The following is a 24,447-nucleotide window of genomic DNA, read 5'->3' on the forward strand; positions in this document are numbered from 1 at the left end:
GCCAAATCTAGGGACAATAATTTAATGATAGCAATCATGATGCAAGATTCTAGTTAAGGAAGATCCTATTGTGGAACTTAAAAGCATAGCATAAACATAAATACTTACACAAAGGAGAACACAAAAGAGATAGCAAAAACAATGATTTTATTAATATTTAATGTAGAAATTACAATATTTAATACATATACAAACTCTCAACCTCACCACAAAAAGGTCCCAACTATGTACACAAAACTGGTATTTGTACAATTTACAAGAGGCTTCAATAGCCAAAAATCCACTAGCTACCACTAATGGACCCTGTGCCGACATTGAAATTTTACCGACTCAACCATATCAATTAAAGACAGAAATTATTGTTGACCCAGGAAAATCTAATAATTAATCTAGATTGAATGTCCAGAGCCATTCATTCTAACAATGTTAACATGTAATCCAATCATCAACTACCATTGCATAGTTCCACCACATGGACATCACTGCAAATACCCACAATCAAAACTATACAATCCATGTCACACATGCTTTCCTAGCTGCTACTCGTACACTTGTGCCTCCACACAACCCACAATTTGTTGTGCACACCCAAACTTGTGCACCAAAACTCCACGACTTGTAGGATTCCACTTGTATGCCTAGATGTCACTATTTGTCATGCACTTGGAGACTTATGAACAGAACTCCAAGACTTCTAAGATTATTCTTATATGCCTAGATGCCCTTACAATATTTAAGCATGGAATTCCTCCACTATGATTTTTGTATTGAAAACAATAGAATCACTTCAATCCTAGGAGAAAGATGAACGAAGCCATATTCCAATTCCTTAGAGAAAGCTTCAAACATGTGCACAATCATGAATTCTAACAAAACAGAAATAAATAAGAACATTTGCAATCCATATCTTGATTGGAGAAATCAAAACACCATTTTGTTTCAAATGCCTAGACACTTACAAAATTTCATTGTCATGACTATCCCCACTAGCCAAGGTACGTAGGGGCATCCCAAGTTAGCATCCCAAGTATAGCTGGAGATGAGAAATTGTTTTAGGGCTTGAGAGGAGCGTCACACTTGAAAAAGAGATAAGCATGTAAGAGAAAATTAAGGCACAAGGAGTTGTGTACAAAGCACCACGGGTGAAGCACATGCAAGGAGAGTGAGGAGGAGAAAAGAGAAGACATGCAAAGCTAAATGTGCAAATGTGTAGAGGCATGCACATCTAAGAGAACATGTGAAGAGTGCGGTCAAGAAGGATTGCACACAGACAGATCAACACAAGGAACCATCAAACAAGGACAGAATATATGCATTGGCAGAGAACTGTCTAGCAAACATGATCTCTCATGGATCAGCTTTGTCAATAAAGGTTGGCAAGTGTCACTAAAGCTAGCAAAAGAGTGGGAATCTTGTCAAGGCATATAAGCCACAAAGAAATTAATTACAAGATGGACTTGAATAGTTGGTGTGAGATGAGCAACAAGAATTAACTAGGAGAAAGAAATTTCATTTTTATTAAAAGGCTATGATAATCCTAGGTAGAGAGAGAGAGAGAGAGAGAGAGAGAGAGAGAGAGAGACCTATGAGATATTGGAGGACATAAATGGCGAAGGAATTAGAATAGGAAAGCAAATATGGCTAATAATGTTGGTTTATCTAAAAAAACCCGAAGATTTATTTAACATATTGTTGATTGAAAGAGATCCAAGTTTAGATTGTCACAAATCGCAAGATACACATATCACTATGGATCTACAATATTCCAATTGTTGAGCTCATCAATGGAAATGGAAGATGTACTACTAAAAATTTTGAGCAATAAGAGGGATCAAGTATGTTCTTCATAATCTAATTGCATAGTTTTGAAGAAGTTACCTACTAGAAGGGGCAAGAGGGCAAGTGATACAGCAATGACCAAGATCCAAACAAATGGAAAAAAAAAAGACAAACTGCTTAGTCCTCTAAGAGCCCCTCAAAAAGTTAGATGGGAAGAGCAAGACGTGTAAGTTATTTCTAAGATCAACCCGTCATGTCTCCTCCTTGATCCTTATATATATATCAATTATTATTATCATTAATTAATATAATATTTATCACTAAGCAACTATTTGAAATTTAATTATTTATTAAATATTAATATTTAATTAATATTTATTACTAATAATATTCTTGAAATATTCAAATCAAAATAATTAATATTATATTATAAATATAATTTATATGTTATAAACTATAAACATAATTTACATATTATATCAATAAGACTAAAGGACAAAGACCTCATAGAGGAAATCGTCTTACTCATATAGAGAATTATAATGTTTGTTATAGGAACTATCGTGAGAGAAGTATATTGAACTAGATAGTCTTCGGCTACAGAAAAATATTTATTTGGAAGACACTGAAAAGGAATTAACATGGGACATAAATATTCTTAGACCAATTACAAGTCAGATGATTATCATTGGCAAATACGCTTAATGAGTATTGTTAATAGCAAATAAAACATTGAAGGGTATCGACGATATAGTTTGTATGACAATTTTGTTGTGGGGATTCTAAGGTGCGCCAATATATAGTGATTATTGGCTATCGTGGTGACTAAGTAATGGGGGACTCAGCAAACAACTCAACTACCATTCATCATTGTATCAAACTAACCCAACAAATACCATTATCGCCGCCAAAAGGACAGTATAATAGGCTGCTAACTAATCATCGATTAGTTATCCAAGGAGATGCGGTGAAGAGTTTTATATTCCGGATGCAATGAAGAGTTGCCATCCTTCTATTCTTCCCATATGATATTAAAGGGGCATCGTCTGCAGTGGCATTGTGGGGTAATTTTTAAGAAGGAATTCGTTCCAGGTAAGTGCCTAATGCCTCAAAAGGTTCATGATAATTATTGTATAAATTGGTATTAATAATACAACAGCCTCATCACAAATTACGCATTAATTATTTGTTACTGTGTCAGTGAATAATCTGCATTATAATATTCAGCATTACTTCAATACATCAGCACATATGTAACTTAACTGCGATATGAACCACAATCCAAAACCGGCAGTGTCATATTAGAGCAATATTATGGCATTGCTATAATAATAACAAATAATCCACAAGTAAGACGTAAGGTATAAACTGGTTAATTACTAATAGAGTGAATATACAATCTAAATTAAACCATTGGAAATGTTCTATATTAATTAACAGTAAAGTAAGTTATACACTATAATACATAAGGCAGTCATACTTGGTCACATTCACAGTGGCAGACCAGATCTGATGCATGTCAGATCTGTCTGCTGTTGCAGCTACTAGATAACTAATAATTAAAGATTTAGCAATTGGCAGTGCTAATAATATATTGTAGATAATATAATTTGATTTTATTTATTAATATATATATATATGGGTTGATCAGCCCAATAACGATATTAAATGGTATAATCAGAAACAACTTAATAATAATATAATAATAGAAAATAATATATTATAATGATTATAATTATTATAATATTTTAGAAGAACTGCTTTGTACTAAAATGTATATTATAATATTATCTAACAATAAATACAAATAGTAATTTGAATGAACAAGTAAATATAAGATTATAAACCAAATTGAATTATTAATTCAATATTAGAAAGAAGATTATATTTCTCTGTTATGACTGTCGGTATCTAAGAAGTTGGAAAATGCGATATTTAAAATAGTTTGTCTCCTAATCTATTTAGTTTAAGTCATAAGTATGTTGAGATGGATTAAATTATGGGGAAAACAAGGCTAGACCTAGTAGGGGACATTACAACCCCAATCCCATCAATGGAACAAGCATCTTAGCAAAGGAGAAAAAGTTTCCCAAAATTTACTCTAGACCTAACTAATGAAATGCATATCAGCCAAGAACCACCAAAGGCATATATTGATAACGAAGATTAAATTTGATTTCCCCATGGGTGAAATTGTGATCAATATTATTATTTCTAAGAGCAAGGAGTGCCTTGAGGAAGAACAAGTAGAAATTGAACTCCACCAACACACTTCCCTCAAATTGATCATCATGATATAGAAATAGTTGCACAAGCAATTGAATTTGGAAACACACATCTCAAAAGATTGTTGGAAGTAGTAGTTCGTCTCGAAGCCAAAAAGGGAGCTCTGGTTGAATATGTGGGCCAAATAAGTGCTTCCCAAGTAAGCATCTAAACATGCATTGTCATTCAAATGCCGAAAGAAGGATCTAATGAGCAAAGTGGTATGCTTACTCAAGTAAGTGAATGGAAAGCATGTGTGACTAACTTCAAAGGAAGTTTTTCTAATAAATAGTTTCCAGCATGCTCAAGAAATACAATACTCAATGTGGGATGTAGTGCAATCTCTTATAGGAACGTACAAGGATAAGGGCATCTATGAATAAAGATTTTCTCACAACCTAGGGATCATGGTGCCATATGCAAAATGCATAAAGAAAGATCTTGGATTCTCAATCACATGAAAGGTTTGCATCTCGTACTCCCAACTACATTATAGACAAATTGTTTGTAAGGGAAGCAAACAATCTCTCCTCTAACTCTCACCTAACATTATAGACAAATTGTTTGGGAAATAAATAAGAGAACCTTGAAAGTTTTAAGGCCTTTAAGGATTTGTTTCTTTCACATTGGACTTGCACATTATCTATGTTATCTCAATTACATCAACTTGAATATCTGTTCATTAGTCTAAAGGATGCATTCATCCGTGATCCTCTATACTATCTTGTGTGAAATGTCATTGCACGCAAAATCAATTGGTGTGGAACTCTATTGCTATTGCTTTGAAAGTATTGGTTTCTTCTTAGTTCTTACACTAATTTTAAGTTCTAAGATTAAAATGATCGAATCATTTTTCCGTGTAAATATGTATAAAATGTGTAAATGTCACCACTATACATTTTTCAAAGGTTGGTGTGGAACTCTCTTGCTATTGCTTTAAAATTATTGGTTTCTTGTTATATGAATTTTATGTTTTAACTGATTAAAATTATCAAATCTTTTTTTCATGTAAATATGTATAAAATCTGTAAATGTCGCCACTGTACATTTTTCAAGGGTTGTTAAAGGGCACTTCCCCTACAAATAGAGGAGGGACTTGGATCCTGCACATTGTATCTAACCAATTTTGCCATGGCAAATTTAAGAGGAAACAAAAGGTACCCTTGTTTTCAAGGAATGGCATCATGGTTAGATAATAAAAACTAGAAACAGCTTATCAAGACATGAAGACTTAGAAATGATGTTTGTGTTGGAAACTTACGTATGGATAATAATAATATTAATGTGTGTAGATGGCATCCAACATGCTCAATCTGAAATTACCTTAAGATTTCCAAATACACCTTGCTCTACTAAACTGATACAAGAGAGCAGGACCTAGTCACATTGAAAAAAATCTATAAAGTGCATGTTATCAGCAAATAAAAGCACATAAAAAACAATATCCAAAATCAATGGCCGTGGAATACCTTTATATAACCACCCTATATGTGTATATTAAAAAAACAATGGACATGATCAGGTGTAGACTCTCTCCAATAAAAAGAAAATTATAACTCTCAATGATTTCTCCAAGAAACTGAGTTCCTTATGTTCCTAGTATACTCTCCATTGAATTGTTTATGCTAGTCATCTGATTAATGCATGAAGACTTAAATTTTACAGAAGAGACACTATTTGGTTAATCAGGCTCCAATGGCAACCACCAACCTACAATTTCAGCCAAAAAGGTAACATTCATGCATTATAAAACCTTAAATACTGTGTCATCAAATGACCACCAATACAAATGCCTGTACAAAAACTCATCTTCATTTATGGTCAATTTGATTGATACTGAAAGACAAAAGGAGCTTGCTCACCCCTAGACTCAATTTTTGACAAATATCATCTAAGGGTGTTGTTGTGACATTTTCACACATCGCCCCATTGCAAATGGGGACCCCCTACTTTTTAGGCCCTCCCGGTCTTTTGGCTTGCGTTTTTGGGGTCTTTTCGCAGCAGTCTTGTCAGTCTCTCTGCTTTGCAGGTGTTCGAGGGTCATTTGATTAAATCTGCTTTTTGTTTGAGCGAATTCGGCTAAGTCTAGGACTCGTTTTGTGAATTTTAAGGTTTTTTGCCTTCTGTCCTAGATTTTAGGGGTTTCTGTTAGGGTTTCGAGAAAGATGAACATACAACTGGAATCAGGACCCTTCAAGGAACCTCCCAATAAAATTTGAGCCAAAACGGAGCAACTTTCTATTTTTAGAACGTTCCTATTTTTTAGGGATTTTATTGAGTCCCGGATTGGTCTAATTCTGCCAAAAAATCAAATTTACTATTTTTAGTGAATTTCTATTTTTAGTAAGTGCTTTTCTGACCTATTTTGCCCAAACCTTGACATTTTGAAACACTTACTATTTGGGAAAATCTATTTTTGGCAGGATCTTCACAAGAAAACACTGAAAGCTGAATATCTCTGAAGACGCTGAAGACTGAACATTCCTGAAGACCATTTCTAAATCCGAAAGAGTCAAAAGGCAGACAATTTGGGTCAAAAAAAATGGTTAAGTTTGGAACTCCTATTCCAGAAGAGGAAAGCATGCAAAATCATCCAAGTCCAGAAATTCACATCAATCCACCAATGTCATCCTGATCCGAAAATGGCCTGAAATTTGACTGTCTGGAAATTTGGAAGATCTTCCAAAATCCAGAATTTGCATTATGATTCCTATGGCCCTGAAACCACTCTCAAACATCTTGACAATATATATGAAATATAACTTAAAGTATAAGAAAGGAAAAAGACATATTGAAGATACCACTTATACTTAAATGTTATATTTCATATCTATATCCTGACGAAGAGCCTGGAACTTGTGAAAAAAATCCATGTATCCATGGACAAAGCCAAAATGCGCCCAAGTCAGGGCTGGGGTGCTAAAACCAAGAATGAATTCACAAGTGAAAAAATCCACCTCTCCATGGACATGTTGAAAATGCGCCCAAGTCAGGGCTGGGGCGCTAAAACCAAGAATGAATTCACAAGTGGAAAAATCCACCTCTCCATGGACATGTTGAAAATGCGCCCAAGTCAGGGCTGGGGCGCTAAAACCAAGAATGAATTCACAAGTGGAAAAATCCACCTCTCCATGGACATGCTGAAAATGCGCCCAGATCTGGGCTGGAGCGCTGAAACCAGGAAGGCATTCACAGGAAGAAAATCCATGAATCCATGGGCGTAATGAAAATTTCACCTGAGCTAAAAGAATTGGAATTTCGCCTAAGGCACGGAATCCAAGGAGTCAAGGAGGAATAAAAAGCAGAATTCCCCTCGGGGGAATTTTCAGTTATGCTATTTTTAGACATCAAATCCTGGCCAAATATGGAAATTTTTATAGATTCAGAATCGGGACGAAATTCCCCGTCCAATGAACCTAACTCCTAAAATTTAGGAAGTTCCCTAAAAAATAGGGATGTGGAGAAGAGGCATGAAAATTCCTTCTTCAAGCAAGGAAAGTTGAGGAGACTTCAAGAAAATTCTTCTTGAATCAAATTTTCCCTCTCCAACAATTCCACATGTGCAGGAGCGGATATACGACGACAGAGTCCATTTGCATGGCGAGGATCTATTGAACGCATGGCAGTATGGTGGCGCATTCATTGCCGAAATATTTGACCAAAATGGCAACCTGGTCATTGCATGTTGAATTTATGGCAGATTCCTTTTGCATGCAGCTGACGCATGTGGAAATGATGGAGCATTTATGACATAATGGGGTGATTTTTGCATGGATGAATATTCACGCATGTTGGGCGAATTTGAAGGAGGTGGTGCATTTAATGCGCAATGGATGCTATTTTGGGTACTTTTGAATTAATTGTATATGGGCATGATGGGTTATTAATTGGAGATTCCCACCTTGTTGCATCATGTGTGGAGAATCTTTTGGGCAAACCCTAATTAGGGTTTTGCATGTAGCCAGGGCTTGAAGCCTATATAAGGGGTGACCCCCCTCATTTGTAAGGGAGGGAGCCTTGTATGAAATTGTTGCGATAAGTTTTGAGATAATAACAGTGAAACATTGTTCTCTGATGGTGTCCACTTAAGTTATTTTTTCAAAGCTTGCATGGTTTCACCTTCCTCACTTAGATTAGAAGTAGTAAAGTGCTTTGATTTCAATGGAGAATGTAATGGTGTTTGATGAATTTCCATGGTTCATACTTTTTGCATCTTGCTGATTGTAAGTTGCAGTGTAAAGTTAGCCTGAACCCCCTAAATTTGTGCTAAGTTCGATTGTAGATGGTCGTTTGGATTGCGTCGTTTTTGGGTATTCAAATGTACTTTCTCAATTTGAAAATTCTCTAGCATCCCCAGAAGATTGCACCAGTTCTTGCAGAGTTGTAGTTGATCTTGGCGAAGCAGAGCTTGGTTTATTTGGAATTTGTCCACCAGAGCACTATTCATTGTTACCACTGCTCTTAGGGGTAGATTTAGATCCTTCTAAACCCTTTCCCTTTTACTTTCAGTTCATTTTAGTCTGTTCGAAGCAGCAGCATCGCAGAATTGTCATAACCCATGATGGAGTTCCAGCCACAACAAAGAAGTGAAAGAATGATGAAAACGTAAGGCCCCTTGGATTACTAGCAATCACATCAACCAACTGAGTCACGTCCACACATCGAAGGAACCTTGGAGTCGATTGTTTGAACTTCTTGCAATCTTAGCATGCAATCGTACTTTGATCAAGAGAGAGTGAAGTGACCGTTAGGCAACTTTATTCTGTGTTCGACGCTGTCATAAAAAACACGTCAACAGGTGTATCAACAAAGTTCAAGTTCTGAGTTCTTGTTTGGGATTTCACCCTTCTAAGGCCGAGTTGGCTGCAATAATATATGGACACATTAAGAAATTCAATCTCCATCCTTGCGTTTTATGACTCCTCTATTGTTGTCTTTCCCTATGTACTAAAAGGAGTTCATCAGCAATCCACTTGTTAATAAATTTATTGAATTCCATAGAAAACCCATCAAAAGTAGTAAACATTTCATACTCAAGGCAATAAATTACATGATCAATTTCATCAAGTGTCATGCTTTTTCTAAAAGGTGAGGCATCATTACGAGCTAACTCACAAGGCACAAATTTCATTAACAAGGTGGAGAGGCCTGAATATATTAGTGGCAATATAGTATTTGACTGAGGTGGGGCTGGTTATTGCAGGATAGTCCAATGAGTAATGTTGGATGCAGTTTTATCAGTTTTGTTATAGATGAGAGTGAGAATCTTACAAGGAAACACTGAGAGGGTGGGGAGGGGGGAGGGGGCTGAATCAGTGTTTTAAATTTTTTAATACATCAACAAACTTAAGAAATCATTTAATCACAAGATATGAGAATGCAAGAACACAGAACAAGAACACAAATATTTTCTTCATGGAAAACCCTTTCAGGTAAAAAACCACGGCAAACCAAACTCTTATTAAATCTCTGTGAGGGCACCAAAAGAGAGCACCAACTCTCTTCTCAGCACCAACTGAGAACAACTGAAACGCCAACCCAAAAAAACAGCTCTTGATTTAAATGAAGCACCAACTTCAACTTCTTCACTCAAAAAAAAAAATTCACTCAGCATTACTAAATACTTTTCAACCTTTACTCAACCGTACTGCTCAATTCAAAGTATGAACTCAGCTCCCATCAATATAAGAATCTGCAATATAACTAAGTACAATTCTGAGAAAGACACTACAAACAGCATGCAGATTTCTCAACCTCTTTTTATACACCACGTCTCTGCATATGTTCAGAAATTAGTACTGCTCCAAAAAGAACAGCCTCGACTTCTCAAATCTCAGAAACTTCACAACTGCAATACCATTTCTCAGACAAAGGCTCAGGCTATATTGTGTCCCAAACTGCCGTCTCCACCTCTAATACAAAATAAGCTCCACATATCTTTCAATCGCAACACACGTAAATATCACTGCACAGAATTTTTTTTAAAAAGCAGTTCCTCATAGATTCAGCACCAACAATATAGTCTGCCCAGTAAGACCACATGCGATACATGCACACCAATGTCTCCATTAAATCACTGCATTTTTAGCGCTACCACCATTTCACAAAAAAACACTATCACCTCGCATCTTCCAGAATTCATATATTATATTTTTTCAGCCATAACTATGAAGAAAGTCAATTCTTTCAAAAAAAAAAATCGAACTTCCAAACAAGAAATCCAAAAAACACTCCAATACACAGCACCACTAATGACCTCATTGAATTCGTCCTTTAATTCAGTCAGGCAAAGCAAATAGCCATAGTAATCGAAAAACACGAGCCCTGTTCTTCACGCCAAAATAAAAAAACACAGCCGTTTGACTCTTCAGAAAATAGCAGAATAAATTGTCCATCATGATAAAAATCCACGCACAGCCAGAACACAATTTTTGTTCAAAAAATTCAATGCACTCCACAATAGCACGTTCACGAAAATTCTCCAACACAAACTATTTTTGACTATCAAAATGTTTCCACTACCTTCCGCAGCAAAAGGAAACATAAAAACTTTAAAGGTGGCACCGAAACATATCCATGGCCCACGATATTTATTCAAAGAAAGTCGTGGCCCCAAAAAAAAAATGACTAAGCATTAAAAAAACAATTTCCAATTTTCTTATTAAATTAAGATTTCCCACCATGTGTGTTGAACAAAAGACCATTTGACTTCAAAAAAGTAACGCACAGCAGCACCACGATGAATTAGCACAAAAACATTTTAATAAAGACCCCATGCATAAAGGCACAAATACATTTCCTCTGACCCAGCCAAGAATGCGTAGTATAACCAAGACATGAAGTGAACCCCAAGGAAAATTCAACTTATGACATGGCAGATTAGCTGACTTGGCACAAGAAAAAGAATGTGGCAAAAATTTCTGATCCAGCTGCTGACAAAAAGGACAAGCAAGCACACAACCTGCTCAAGCAAACACATAAGCAGGTCAAGTAGCTCAAGCACACAAGAAGGCAATCAACTCAAATAAACTTCAACATTAACTTTGACATCAATGAAAAAAATTCCAACAAACTCCCCCTTTGTCATTGATGGCAACTCCATTTCCAACTACAGTATCCTTAAACCATGAAAACATAACTTCACCCTAAAATCCTACTTCCCCTTTGACATCAATGACTAATATCAATCTGCAATCAACCAAATACTGAAACAAATTCATAATCAAACCTACAAACACTGAACAGGGGCATAAAATAATACAATGAATACTCCCCCTGAGAAATACAACCCTTCAATGAGGGAGTGAAATCACTCCTAATTGCTGTCTTAACCTTTCAAAAGTATCTTTGGGCAAAGGCTTAGTAAAAACATCTGCAAGTTGATCCTTAGTAGAAACATATTCAAGCTTTACCTAATGATCACTGACTTGTTCACGCGAAAAATAATACTTGATCGGAATGTGTTTAGTTCTACAGTGCAAGACAGGATTTTTAGATATGTTAATAGCACTTGTGTTATCACATAAAATAGAAATGGCATGACTAAAGTTTACCTTGAAATCTCTCAACGTTTGCTTCATCCAAAGAACCTGTGTGCAATAGGACACTGCTGCTATATATTCCGCTTCAGCAATTGAAAGAGAAACATAAGCTTGCTTTTTACTGTGCCATGAAACCAAACACTTACCAAGAAAGAAAGCACCTCCACTTGAGCTCTTCCGGTCATCAACTGAGCCACCCCAATCTACATCTGTGTATGCTATAAGTAAAAAGTCATTTCCACTTGGACTCCAAAGGCCATACTCCATAGTACCTTTAAGGTACTTGAATATTCTTTTGATTGCATGAACATGTGTCTCCTTAGGGGCAGCCTGAAACCTTGCAACATATCCTACAACCTGTATAATATCGGGTCTAGTGGTTGTAACATACAACAAACTACCTATCATAGACTTGTAGAGACTTTGATGAGCATCTGGTGATTCATCATCCTTACTGAGTTTACAACTAGTCACCATAGGAGTACTAACAGGGGTACAATCTTCCATTTTTAACCTCTTCAACATTTCTCTAATATATTTAGTCTGAAAAATAAATATACCTTCTTTAGATTGATGAATTTGCAGCCCAAGAAAATATGACAGCTCTCCCAACATTGACATTTCAAACTCTTTCAAATTATTTGCAAAAACTTCACACATCTGCACACAATCACTCCCAAAGATTAAATCATCTACATAAACAATCACAATCAGCACAGGTTTACCTTCCTCTTTGATATATAAATTGATGTCTACAATGCCTCTTCTAAACCCTTGCTGAAGCAAATAGCTATTCAATATCTCATTCCAAGCACGAGGTGCTTGTTTGAGGCCATAAAGTGCCTTTTTCAACTTGCACACATAATCTTGATTCTTTGACAAAATAAAACCATCAAGCTATTCCACATATACTTCTTCATTTAAATCACTATTCAAAAAGGCAAATTTAACATCCATTTAAAAAACTTTAAAACCCTTAAAAGAGGCAAAAGCTAAGAACATTCTAACAACCTCTAATCTAGCAACTGGTGCAAAGGTTTCATCGAAATCTATACCTTCAAACTGAGCATAACCCTTACACACCAACCTTGCCTTATTTCTCACCACTTGGCCATCCTCATTCAATTTGTTCCTGAAACCCCACTTTGTGCCAATCACGTTCTTGTCCTTAGGCCTTGGGCCAACTTCCCAAGTTTCACCCTTATGGATTTGATCTAACTCTTCTTTCATAGCTGCAACCCAAGATTTATCCTCTGCTGCCTCTTCAAAAGTCTTTGGTTCAATCATGGACAGCAATGAAATAGCATCATTCTCATAGTAATTTACTTTTCTTCTTGATGATCTAGGTCTGTCATCTTGCATAATCTGATTAATAGGATGGTTCTTCTCAACAAATCTTGATGTGGACTTGAGAGAAGTTATGATTGCAGTTGTGTTTCTGTCATGTGAAGTTGTAGGGCCAGCTGATGCATTTGCTGTACTAGACTGATTATCTGTTGTTCCACCCTTAAAATGTGAACCAACACCTTCATTTTGATTGTTATTAGGTGTATTTCCAACATTGTTGCTTGCTGTCCCAACTTATAGATTGGTAGGAATTGGCTAGCCAACATTTTCAGCTTCATCACCTTGCAAGCTATCATCACAACTTTGCAATCTCTTAGAAGAATCAGCAATCTCATGAATTTTCACATTAGTGCTTTCAACTATCTTATGCAACCTCTTATTAAAACACTTATATGCTTTACTTTTTCATGAATATCCTAGAAAAATACCTTCATCTACTCTAGGATCAAATTTGCCTAAATTATCTTCATCTCTCCTAATATAACATGGGCTGCCAAAAAAATTTAAATACTTAACAGTTTTTGCCCTACCATTCCATAATTCATATGGTGACTTGTTGTTCTTTGCGCTTACCAAACTTTTGTTCTAAATGTAGACAATTGTATGGACTGCTTCCTTCCAAAAGCAATCACTTACCTTAGATTCATTCATCATGCTTCTAGCCATCTCCTGAACTGATCTGTTTTTTCTCTCAACAACCCCATTTTGTTGAGGTGTCCGAGCAGCTGAAAATTGTCTCTTAATCCCATACTTCTCACAAAAACCACGAACTCATTAGAGGTAAACTCACCTCCATTGTCTGATCGTAGGCATTTGATTTTCAATCCCTTCTCATTTTCAACCAAAGCTTTGAAAGCTTTGAACTTCTCCAAGGCTTCGGATGTTTCCTTCAAAAAGGCCACCCAAGTCATACGTGAGTAGTCATCAATTAATAACATAAAGTATCTCTCACCTTGCATGCTTGCAGTTCTTGTTGGTTTGCACAAATCAGTATGAGCCAACTCTAAAGGCATTGTGCTTGAGTACTCTTTTTCTTCAAAACTCCTACGAGTTTGTTTGCCCAATTGACAATGTTTACACATTGTGTCGGATGATTTAGTGAGCTTTGGCAAGTCTCTCACCACTTCCTTCTTGTTGATTTGAACAAGACTGTCAAAGTTTATATGACCAAGTCTCATGTGCCACAACCAACATTCATCAAGTACACTCAAAAAACAAGTTTCACTTTTAGCATCATCAAGAATATACAAGTTATTCGCTGCCCTAGTTGCTTCAGCAATATGAGTACCACTTTACTGATCTTACAGCAGTCAAAACTGAAAGTTAGACTATGACCTTGATCACATAACTGACTGATAGTAAGTAGATTATGTTTCAAGCCTGAATTCAACAAACAACACATTCTCAACTTTAGTCTTACCATCACTTAACATGAGTGTACTTTTACCAGCATCTCTAGCAGCTGAGTTTCCACCAAATCTAACCTTACCACCATTGGATTTCTTGAGAGTTAAGAACTTACTCTCATCTCCGGCAATGTGTCTGGAGCAGCCACTATCCACATACCAAATATCTCTCTCATTATGTGCAAGAAGATCTGTTTGCACAATCAAAGACTTAGTTTTAGCCTCTTTCTCTTTCTTCCTCCAAACTTTGGTTTCTTTTGCATTGTTCTTAACATCCTTCTTTGAGATATCTGCCCTGTCATTCTTACAAAATCTTGCACTATGTCCAATGTTATTACATCTATAGCAAACATAATTATAATCTCTCAGAGGAGTAAAAGAGTTCTTGTTGCAAAACTGAAATTATTTCTAAAAGACATTCTACAATTTGCTGCCTTGTGTCCAAAATAGTTACAAGCAAAACGGTAACCATGAAAGAATGAATAATTAAACCTAGTTAAGTGTGCTTGTCTAGCATTGAAAGGTTGCCTGAATGCATTATTTTTGGTTCTTGAAGATGAAAACCTTGAGCTTTCACTATTAGAAGTCTGTTGTTCTACCTTCGAGCTTTGACCTTCTTCAAGACCAACTCCACCCTTGTCTAAGGATTGTTTTTGAGAGCCTAATAGATTGTCCAACGAAAGTGAACCTTTATGATTTATCTCTTCTTGGTTCAACAGTGTAGATGATTTCTCTATCTTCCTAAGAGAAACAATCTCAGCTTCAAGTTTTTCACAACTTTCAGCCTTGACTTTTATTTGATTTTTCAATTCCTCTTCAAGTTTCTTAGCCTCGTCAATCTGAAATTTCAGATCATTTATTTGTTTCTCTGCATCCTCAAAAGCTTGTGACTTTCTAACTTTTTCTTCAGTTTCTTCTTTGAGTAACAACTTTAGGTTTAGGTTTTTCTTCTTAAGAATTTTGATTTCACTAAGAGCACTTATCAACTCTTGTTCAAGGTCCACTTCTCCATCTTCTTCATCAAGGACATATTCATCTTCTTGATTTTCAACTTGAGATTCTTCTAGAGCCATAAACAGGATCTCATCACTCAAGGATTCTTCACCACTTCCTTCAGATGAATCACTTTCTTTCTTTGAATATAGACTCTTCTTAGACTTCCAAGTCTTCTTGTCTTTTCCTCTACACTTCTTTTTATTAAACTTTGGCTTTTTTTTCATTGTTGCTGTCATCATTGTCCTTGTATGGACATTTGGCCACAAAATGTCCAGATTTGCCACAGTTAAAACATCTGAGAGAGGTCTTCTTCTTGTTTTTGCTAAAGTCCTTCTTTGATCTTCTAGTGAACATAGCTTCTTTTGAATCAGCATCATCCTCTAAACTATCACTTGAGGCTTGCTCCACTTGTTTGCCTTTCTTCGAAACTTTGAAGGTTGTCTCTCTTTTTGAAGGTTCAAGATTTGTTCTCATTTCATATGCGGTCAGTATACCATGGAGCTTGTCAATGGTCATTTGATCAAGATCAGCAATCTCTTCAACTGCAGAAATCTTTGCATCAAACCTTAAAGGTAGAGACCTTAAACTTTTCTATATAACAACTTTATCATCAACTGTTTCTCCTAAACCTTTGAGAGAATTAAACACTTTATCGACCCTTAGAAACCATGCTACAACATTCTCATCTTCTTTCATTTTCAAGCTTTCAAACTGCATTCTATGAGTCTAAAGCTTGGCCTTTTTCACCTTTTCATCTCCTTCGTAGGCATTTTTAAGCTTATCCCACATGGCTTGAGCACTGTCACAGTGCATGACTTTCACAAACTTAGATTTTGACAAAACACACAAGATAACATCCATAGCCTTTGCATTGCTTTCAAAGGCCCTGTTTTCATCAGCAATAGGAGGAAGATTTTGAGGGGTTGTATAGCCAGATGAAACAAAATTCCAGACATCAAAACCAAGTGACATTAATTAAGCTCGCATTCTAACACACCAAAAGGCATAGTTTGATCCATCGAATAATGGAGCTCTATTCGTTGCAAGACCTTCCAGAGCATTCATCTTTGTGTGCTAACAGGATCAACCCTCAAGCTTTTAAGTTTAAATAAAAGGTGCCTGCTCTAATACCAATTGAGAATCTTACAAGGAAACACTGAGAGGGCGGGGGGGTGAATCACAGAACAAGAACACAAATATTTTCTTCGTGGAAAACCCTTTCAGGTAAACAACCACGGCAAACCAAACTCTTATTAAATCTCTGAGAGAGCACCAACTCTCTTCTCAGCACCAACTGAGAACAACTGAAACACCAACCCAAAAAAACAGCTCTTGATTTGAATGAAGCACCAACTTCAACTTCTTCACTCAAAAAAAAAATCACTCAGCATTACTCAATACTTTTCAACCTTTACTCAACCGTATTGCTCAATTCAGAGTATGAACTCAGCTCCCATCAATATAAGAATCTGCAATATAATTAAGTACAATTCTGAGAAAGAAACTACAAACAGCATGCAGTATTCTCAACCCCTTTTTATACACCACGTCTCTACATATGTTAAGAAATTAGTACTGCTCCAAAAAGAACAGCCTCGACTTCTCAAATCTCAGAAACTTCGCAACTGCAATACCATTTCTCAGACAAAGGCTTGAACTATATTGTGTCCCAAACTGCCGTCTCCACCTCTAATACAAAATAAGCTCCACATATCTTTCAATCGCAGCACACATGTAAATATCACTACACAGAATTTTTTTAAAAGCAGTTCCTTATAGATTCAGCACCAACAATATATTCTGCCCAATAAGACCACACAGGATACATCCACACCAATGTCTACATAAAATCACCGCATTTTTAGCGCTACCACCATTTTACAAAACAAACGCTAACTCCTCGCATCTTCCAGAATTCGTATATTATATTTTTTCAGCCACGACTATGAAGAAAGTCAATGCTTTCAAAAAAAATATTGAACTTCCAGACAAGAAATCCAAAAAACAGTCCAATACACAGCACCACTATCGACCTCATTGAATTTGTCCTTTAATTCGGTCAGGTAAAGCAAATAGCCATAGTAATTGAAAAACACGACCCCTGTTCTTCATGCCAAAATAAAAACGCACAGCCGTTCGACTCTTTAGAAAATGGCAGAATAAATTGTCCATGATGGTAAAATCCACGCACAGCCAGAACACAGTTTTTGTTCAAAAAATTCAATGCACTCCACAATAGCACTTTTCACGAAAATTCTCCAGCACAAACTATTTTTTACTATCAAAATGTTTCCACTACCTTCCGCAGCAAAAGGAAACATAAAAACTTTAAAGAGGGCACCAAAACATATCGATGGCCCACGATATTTATTCAAAAAAAGTCGTGGCCCCAAACAAAAGTGACTCAGCATTAAAAAACGATTTCCAGTTTTCTTATTAAATTAAGATTTCCCACCATGTGCACTGAACAGAAGACCATTTGACTTCAGGTAAGTAACACACAGCAGCACCACGATGAATTAGCACAAAAACATTTTAATAAAGACCCCATGCGTTAAGGCACAAATACGATTCCTTTGACCCAGCCAAGAAGGCGTAGTCTGACCAAGACATGAAGTGGGCCCCAAGGAGAATTCAACTTATGACATGGCAAATTAGGTGACTTGGCACAACAAAAAGAATGTGGCAAAAATTTCTGATCCAGCTACTGACAAAAAGGACAAGCAAGCACACAACCTGCTCAAGCAAACACACAAGCAGCTCAAGCACACAAGAAGGCAAACTGCTCAAATAAACTTCAACATTAACTTTGACATCAATGACAAAAATTCCAAGAGAGAGCTTTGTTGTTGTGAAGTAGCACCACTTGCATTGACACTATTCTAAATTAACGAAAAAGAGTTCCCATCTCCTTTGCAGCTAGTCTGCCTACTGCCTCCAACAGGATACTACCATAACAGCAGAGCTATGACCTTGAGAAATAATCTAACCGCTGCATTTTCATTTCCAAATTAACACTGCTTGCATGAAATTACACCAAATCGTACAATTCCTCTGAATTGGATTTTCAAAGAAAATTTCATATTCAGGGGAAACCTGAGGTTTTCAAAACCATTCACAAAGTGGATGTGCCCTTACAACCAAGGACATTTTAGTCACAATCATCGACCATTATGATCTAAGGTCTCATAGAGGCTCTAATACCATATGCAATTTAACTTATAGGCCTTGTTTCAATTTACAAGAATGTCCAAATTTATAGTCAAGCAAATAGATTCTATAATAAAGTTATAAACATGAATTTCAACAAACTCCTAATATAGCTCATTGGTTGCAGTACTAGTACAACCTCATAGCAACAATCTAGCATTGTCTAATAATATCTGACAATATTCCATTATATATTTTATTTTTTACCTTCGAAAGTATTTTATCTCTCGTAGTGTCTTTCTAAAACCTTTATTCAAACATAGAGATAACTTTGATGGTTAAAGAGTTTTCTTAGCTAACTTACAACACTTACGATTGACATTTGCTATGTAAAAATCATAAAATAAAATGAGTAGGAATATGCTATTAATCCTCTTTGTCCAATAGAATCAGGCTTTATGTGTCTTGTTTGAAAGAACCTACTGTTAATTTCATCTCACACTTCTCCTATTTCCATTTTGTTATTTAACTTAAAAGATGGAGATTTCAATTATTAGTTGGTTTGTTTGTCTTTGAATGTTGCAGCATTTTCCTTTAATGCTTCATTAGATTAAATTTTCTTTTTGTGTACTCAGATTAAATTCTTAAAGGCACACACTACTTTGAGCACAAGTGACTACCAGTTTTATGTTGCTTCTCTCTAGCCTATACGTTCTAGCATGTTCAATGATTGAGTTGGCTAAGGATGTCTCATTTTCTTCTTCTTCTTTCTTCCTATTATTTAATGACCATTCCTAGTCAAGATCAGCCCCTAAGAGCCAAGAAGATCCCCGTGTTACACAACCAAGCCTTGCAGCATTGTATCCAGAGAATATTTACCAACAGCTCTGTCAATTCATTCTTCAATCCATGCCATATGTTCACATCATAGTTCCTCAGTTCCTAACCCTTAATATTTGTAATACAGTAGCTGAGGAGATTCAGAAATAAAGAGCATGCACAAAGATATTTGCTCCAACAAGCCAATCCTCCCAATCAGTGAAATTCTTGAGGCCCATCTTTGATGACTTCAGTTGTCTCAACCCAACCTTGGAAGACAAATGGGCGATAATTACTTGTTTATTTTAATACATATTAACAACAGGAAATCAAATGATTGTCCATTTTCCAGCATCTTACAAAAATTTCAAGATGGGTATTTCATGATTTAAATGGCGCAATCTCTATTATTAATATCTTCACATTAGAAAGTTACAAATGCAATAATCAAAACCACAACACCCTTCACCAGATCCTTTAAATTTTCATTTTTTTTCTGTAAAGCAATTACCTCTTCATAGAAAGTCATCGTAGTAAGTTTGTAACCTGCAGAGAGCAAGTATTCCTTGACAGCACAGTTTAGATCTCGTCTTTCATTGTCCTTAAGAGGACCCAAATTTGAAAAGTTGTTCTTTTGTTCTAATTGCTGACAGGATAATCTTTCTGTTCTAAGCAATCCATGAGATTCACCTGAAACTGTCCATACAAAAGAACTGAAGAAAATTAGTATTTTGGGCCTGCTTATAAGTGTAACTCGATATCAATCAACACAAATTGGAAACATATAACCTTGCTCATCACAACTAATAGTTTAAAGTTCAAAGCAGTTGCTTTCATAAGAAAAGCACAAAGAAAGAGCAGTGTACCACAGGTGTTGGACAGTGCAAATAATATTTCTTTAATTATTGTTATGAGTTATAAAGGCATTGTATGACTAAACTTCTAATTTTACTAATCCCTTAGATATTGATATATAATTCTAGAGCAATGTTTTTTTATAATTGCAGCCAAATTTGCCAGAAAAAATTGATAAATTAATTCAAATCTTTGATACATAATCGCCTGAAAGACAGAGCCAGCTAGGAAAGAAAGATATCTGGCAACTACCATACAGTTACTATACAATCGCTACAAAAACATCTAAGGAAAGCAGATATTAAATGAACCTTGCAAAATGCAACTCTCTACAATATTTCATGTTGAGGACCTAGACATCTGAAGAAAAATATAAGCTATCCATTTGATGACAAAGGTAGCTTTAAGCAATCAACTAAGAAGAAAACTCAGCCAGCTTCTGAGAGCACAATCAATATGCATCTTCCCGATCTGCCATTATGCCAGAACAATATACAAGATACCTTATTCATCTGGGATTGGCAACAATGCTTTCATGTTGAATCCCAGCTTCCTTCATGGAAAGTAAAATACATCATTGAGGAGAAGAACATTCAGATAGCATTTCATTTGTGCAGCTCTTTTGTGCTGATACCCATCTTAGCCCCTCCTAAAACAGCCTGCTAGCATTGAAATGGAATTGAGAAAAGGCAGGCACGGGATGCCATTTTGCAAAAGGATACTGATCTCAAATCAATAATGTTCTTTTCACCAGTACTCAGCCATTGACCACCACTCAGACCTCCAACTGCCAGTCAACTTCTGAGAACAGGATCACCAGGAGTTTTTATTACACATCTTCCAGGTCCGCCATTATGCTACAATTATGAAAATTATAACAGCCACCTTCTTCATCTGCGATTGGCACCAATGGTTTCATGTTGAATCTGAACTTTCTCCCTAGAAATTAAAGCACATTGTTGGGAAAAGGAACTTTCAGAAAGCCTATCTTTTGTGCAGCTCCAGAGTGCTCATACCCATCTTAGCTCCTGCTAAAATAATCTGCCTAACATTGAAATAAATAGGATACAAGGACAAGGCAGTTGATGCCATTTTGGCAAAAAAAGTTGAGCTCAAATTAAGAATGTTCTTCACACAAGTACTCAGACCAACAACCTACAGGAAATTAGTTTTCAACTCTTACCTTGTCTTACCTGTTTTCTGGATGATACAGGCTGATGAGACCCCTTAAAAACCAAAATTCTTCACCATCTAGCATCACATGAAAGCTGTTAACTCCACCAACATGACTTCCCTTTGGAACATTTAGATAAGGCAGTGGAAGGCTTAGATTCCTCCTCCATCACTCCCACAAAGCCATCATTAGTTTCCTTTACTGGAGCACCAACCCAGTTAAAGAGCTCCCTCCAGCAAAGGCATCGCACTTCCAATTTTTCAGACAAATAACAATCCAAAGCATCTTCTACTGAACACAAAGAACCCTTTCTTTTACTTTTAATTTAAAATAGGATGAACTCTCACTCACATCTTTCCAAGTTCCATCATCCTGGCTTCAGGTTCGAAGTTAAAGGCACTTCTCATGTCCTTGACAGTTCGCTTGACTGCATCGCCTAGATTAGAAATTCCCTGAGTCGAAACATCTTTGATGTAAATTAATAACATAAGAAATTGACAGATCAAACATAAACAGAGGATGCTGTCAGAGTGTTTATCTTCAAAATTTGTGTCAATCAATTCCTTCGATCTATTGCCAGATATCTTCCTTGTATTATTACTACCACCATGCATCATTGCCAAGGGATTCAAACCACATTCATCAATAGCAGTCTAGGATTAGAGCAATGGGCAAGATCTGTAATGATTCATCAATGTACTTTAAGAACAATCTGAAGAATATAATCAATGCAAGGTCAATCAAATTTACTATGCTCTTAAATAAATTTTTGAGAGATTAGGTGAAAGGGATGGATAGGAGATAGGAGCCAATGTCCTATCTAGTGCTCCACTGGAAATTTAGACGATCCAAAATATATGCATCACCACAGAAGATGATGTCCCACATTCAATCTGCCCCGATGTTGTCAATGTAATCCATTAGGCTGATTACCCTCTGAAACAACGTAGAAGTAAAAGTAGAGCTTGTTATTTTAAGTCAAGCCAAGCCAAACACCATTTGTTGCATGAGACCCCATTGAGAAGACCTGAAAGGAAATTTATTTTCATTGTCGTTTTATATTAACCATTATTTTTGGCTCCTAGAACTCAACCCCATGAAATAGCTCAGTAGTGAAACTAGCCTTATTAATCCACTTATACTTTAATCACTAAAGCATGTGAAACGCTTCTTCCAATAAACTTCTTGAGCCTCCAATTTTGAAACCAGCTTGTCTTCATTGTCTGAATAACTATGAGATGGTTTGCTTCCATTTCCAGGATATTGAACTTCTTTTCAAAGGCCTGCTTCAAATCAATTAGAAGGGCTAGGGATCAGCCATATTATTAGTCACTCTCAGGATATGTTTATACTTTATAATAGGTCCCGTAGAATCTCTGAAAATTAATCTTGCTCCAATACCTACCCAGATGCCTCTAAAAGCACCATCAATGTAAAGCCCAATTATATTTTGCAACTTGAGTTGCCTCATTGTATCATAATCATATATACTTTTGTGACATGCTATTTGACCTTGGCAGAGCCCCACAGGATGCTAGAAGCATCATACTATTTTTACATGCTTGTTCCTTCTTGATGCAGTAGACATGTTAGTTTTTATAAGCAGTATTTATATGTTATATTGATGCACTTATCTTGATTAATGATGGATGATTCAATTAGTTCTACAATTGATAGACTAATTTGATAAACATACTAGACATGTTGATCATATGTATAATTATTACTGAGTTTTAAACCATGCTTTTATTGAGTCCTATAGTATCTTAGATTTGACAATGTCGAAAATAATTAGTATAAATGTGTGTTGATGTTGAAAATTATGTGTTGTTCAATCTATCTAGTATTATGTTGGACCGTTTTTTGTTTATTTCATGTCTTATGAATGATGTTGTATTGTATTGAGTCTATTGACTGAATGTCACTTAGGCTATCTCTTATTATGAATGTATTTAATGGCTAGTTGGAGTGTGCAGATCAAGCACAAATGGAGAAAGCATGAGCCCAACCACACTAGTCCCATCTATCAAGAGAAGCTTGTGACTACACAAACTGTTGATCCTGGTTTTGATTAAAATCACCATGACCTAAACAACTAATTGGTTCAATCCATACACCTTTTCTTATCTCCCTTCACGTCTTGTAAAATGGACTTTCACTTTCACCTTTATATGTTTTTATTATAAATTAATGCTATTTTGAATGTGTCGTGGGTGTGAGGAACCCACCAACCCATCCCCACTTGTATGACCCAAATGGATTCATTTTAGCCATTTTAAATGCCCCAAATTTGGTATTTCTTCTCTTTTCTAGCTGGAAATAGTCCTAGGATTTAGTATTATGGGTTGGATGGGTTTTTGGTGCACTTAATGAGTTAAGGGGACAAGACATGGCCTCCTCATGGACCTTGGTAAAGGTGAGAGAGGTGGAGTGTGGATATGAGGGTATTTATATATTTTGGTTAAGAGTTTGTAATGAGACTTTAATTTTTTTAAGAAGTCAATGTGATGGGTAAGGAGGTGAGTCTTTCTGATTTTCAACAAGAGATTTAAACTCTTTATACTTGTTGTTAACTTAAAAACTTCAGATTTGTGCTTGACGAAATTAGCCCATGTCATCTTCGAGAAGTCATCTATGCAAAAAACATAGGATATGGATTTTCTACGAGAAGGTACATCAATAGGACCAAAAACATCATTATGCATCAAATCTAAAATCCCACATGCTCTATAGCTACTAAAAGAAAATTTAAATCTATTGTGTTTGTTTTAAACACAATGCTCACAAAAGTCCAAATCAACATAACAATTGAAAAGACCCATAGCCATACCTTTTGATTTCAATGTTTTGAGACGTGTCTCACCTATTTGGCCCATTCTTTGGTGCCAAAGCATTGTTTATTTTGCTGGTAATTTCTGATTTTCTGATTCAGGAGCCATGGTAAAATTGCATCCACTACACACAACACCGTGATCAAGTTTAAACAAGGTTCCATGCCAAACCCCCTTGCTAACACCAAAGCCCCTCTCAACATTTTGCAACATGCTTTATCAAAGATGACATTACACCCACATCATTCATTTTACTAACAGAAAACAAATTTCTAGCCAATCCT

General features: G+C 36.1%; 1 protein-coding gene across 5 annotated transcripts in view; it reads right to left on the reverse strand.

Moving 5' to 3' along the window:
* LOC131856088 (uncharacterized) overlaps positions 1 to 24,447 on the reverse strand; it is an 85,828-nt gene that overhangs the window by 26,425 nt on the left and 34,956 nt on the right. For all 5 annotated transcript variants that reach the window (XM_059207348.1, XM_059207350.1, XM_059207351.1 and 2 more), the window contains one exon: positions 19,815 to 19,999. In XM_059207348.1, coding sequence (XP_059063331.1) covers positions 19,815 to 19,999 — 185 coding nt within the window. The remainder of the gene's footprint in view (positions 1 to 19,814; positions 20,000 to 24,447) is intronic.

Source organism: Cryptomeria japonica, chromosome 6 (assembly GCF_030272615.1).
Source record: "Cryptomeria japonica chromosome 6, Sugi_1.0, whole genome shotgun sequence".
NCBI lineage: Eukaryota > Viridiplantae > Streptophyta > Pinopsida > Cupressales > Cupressaceae > Cryptomeria > Cryptomeria japonica.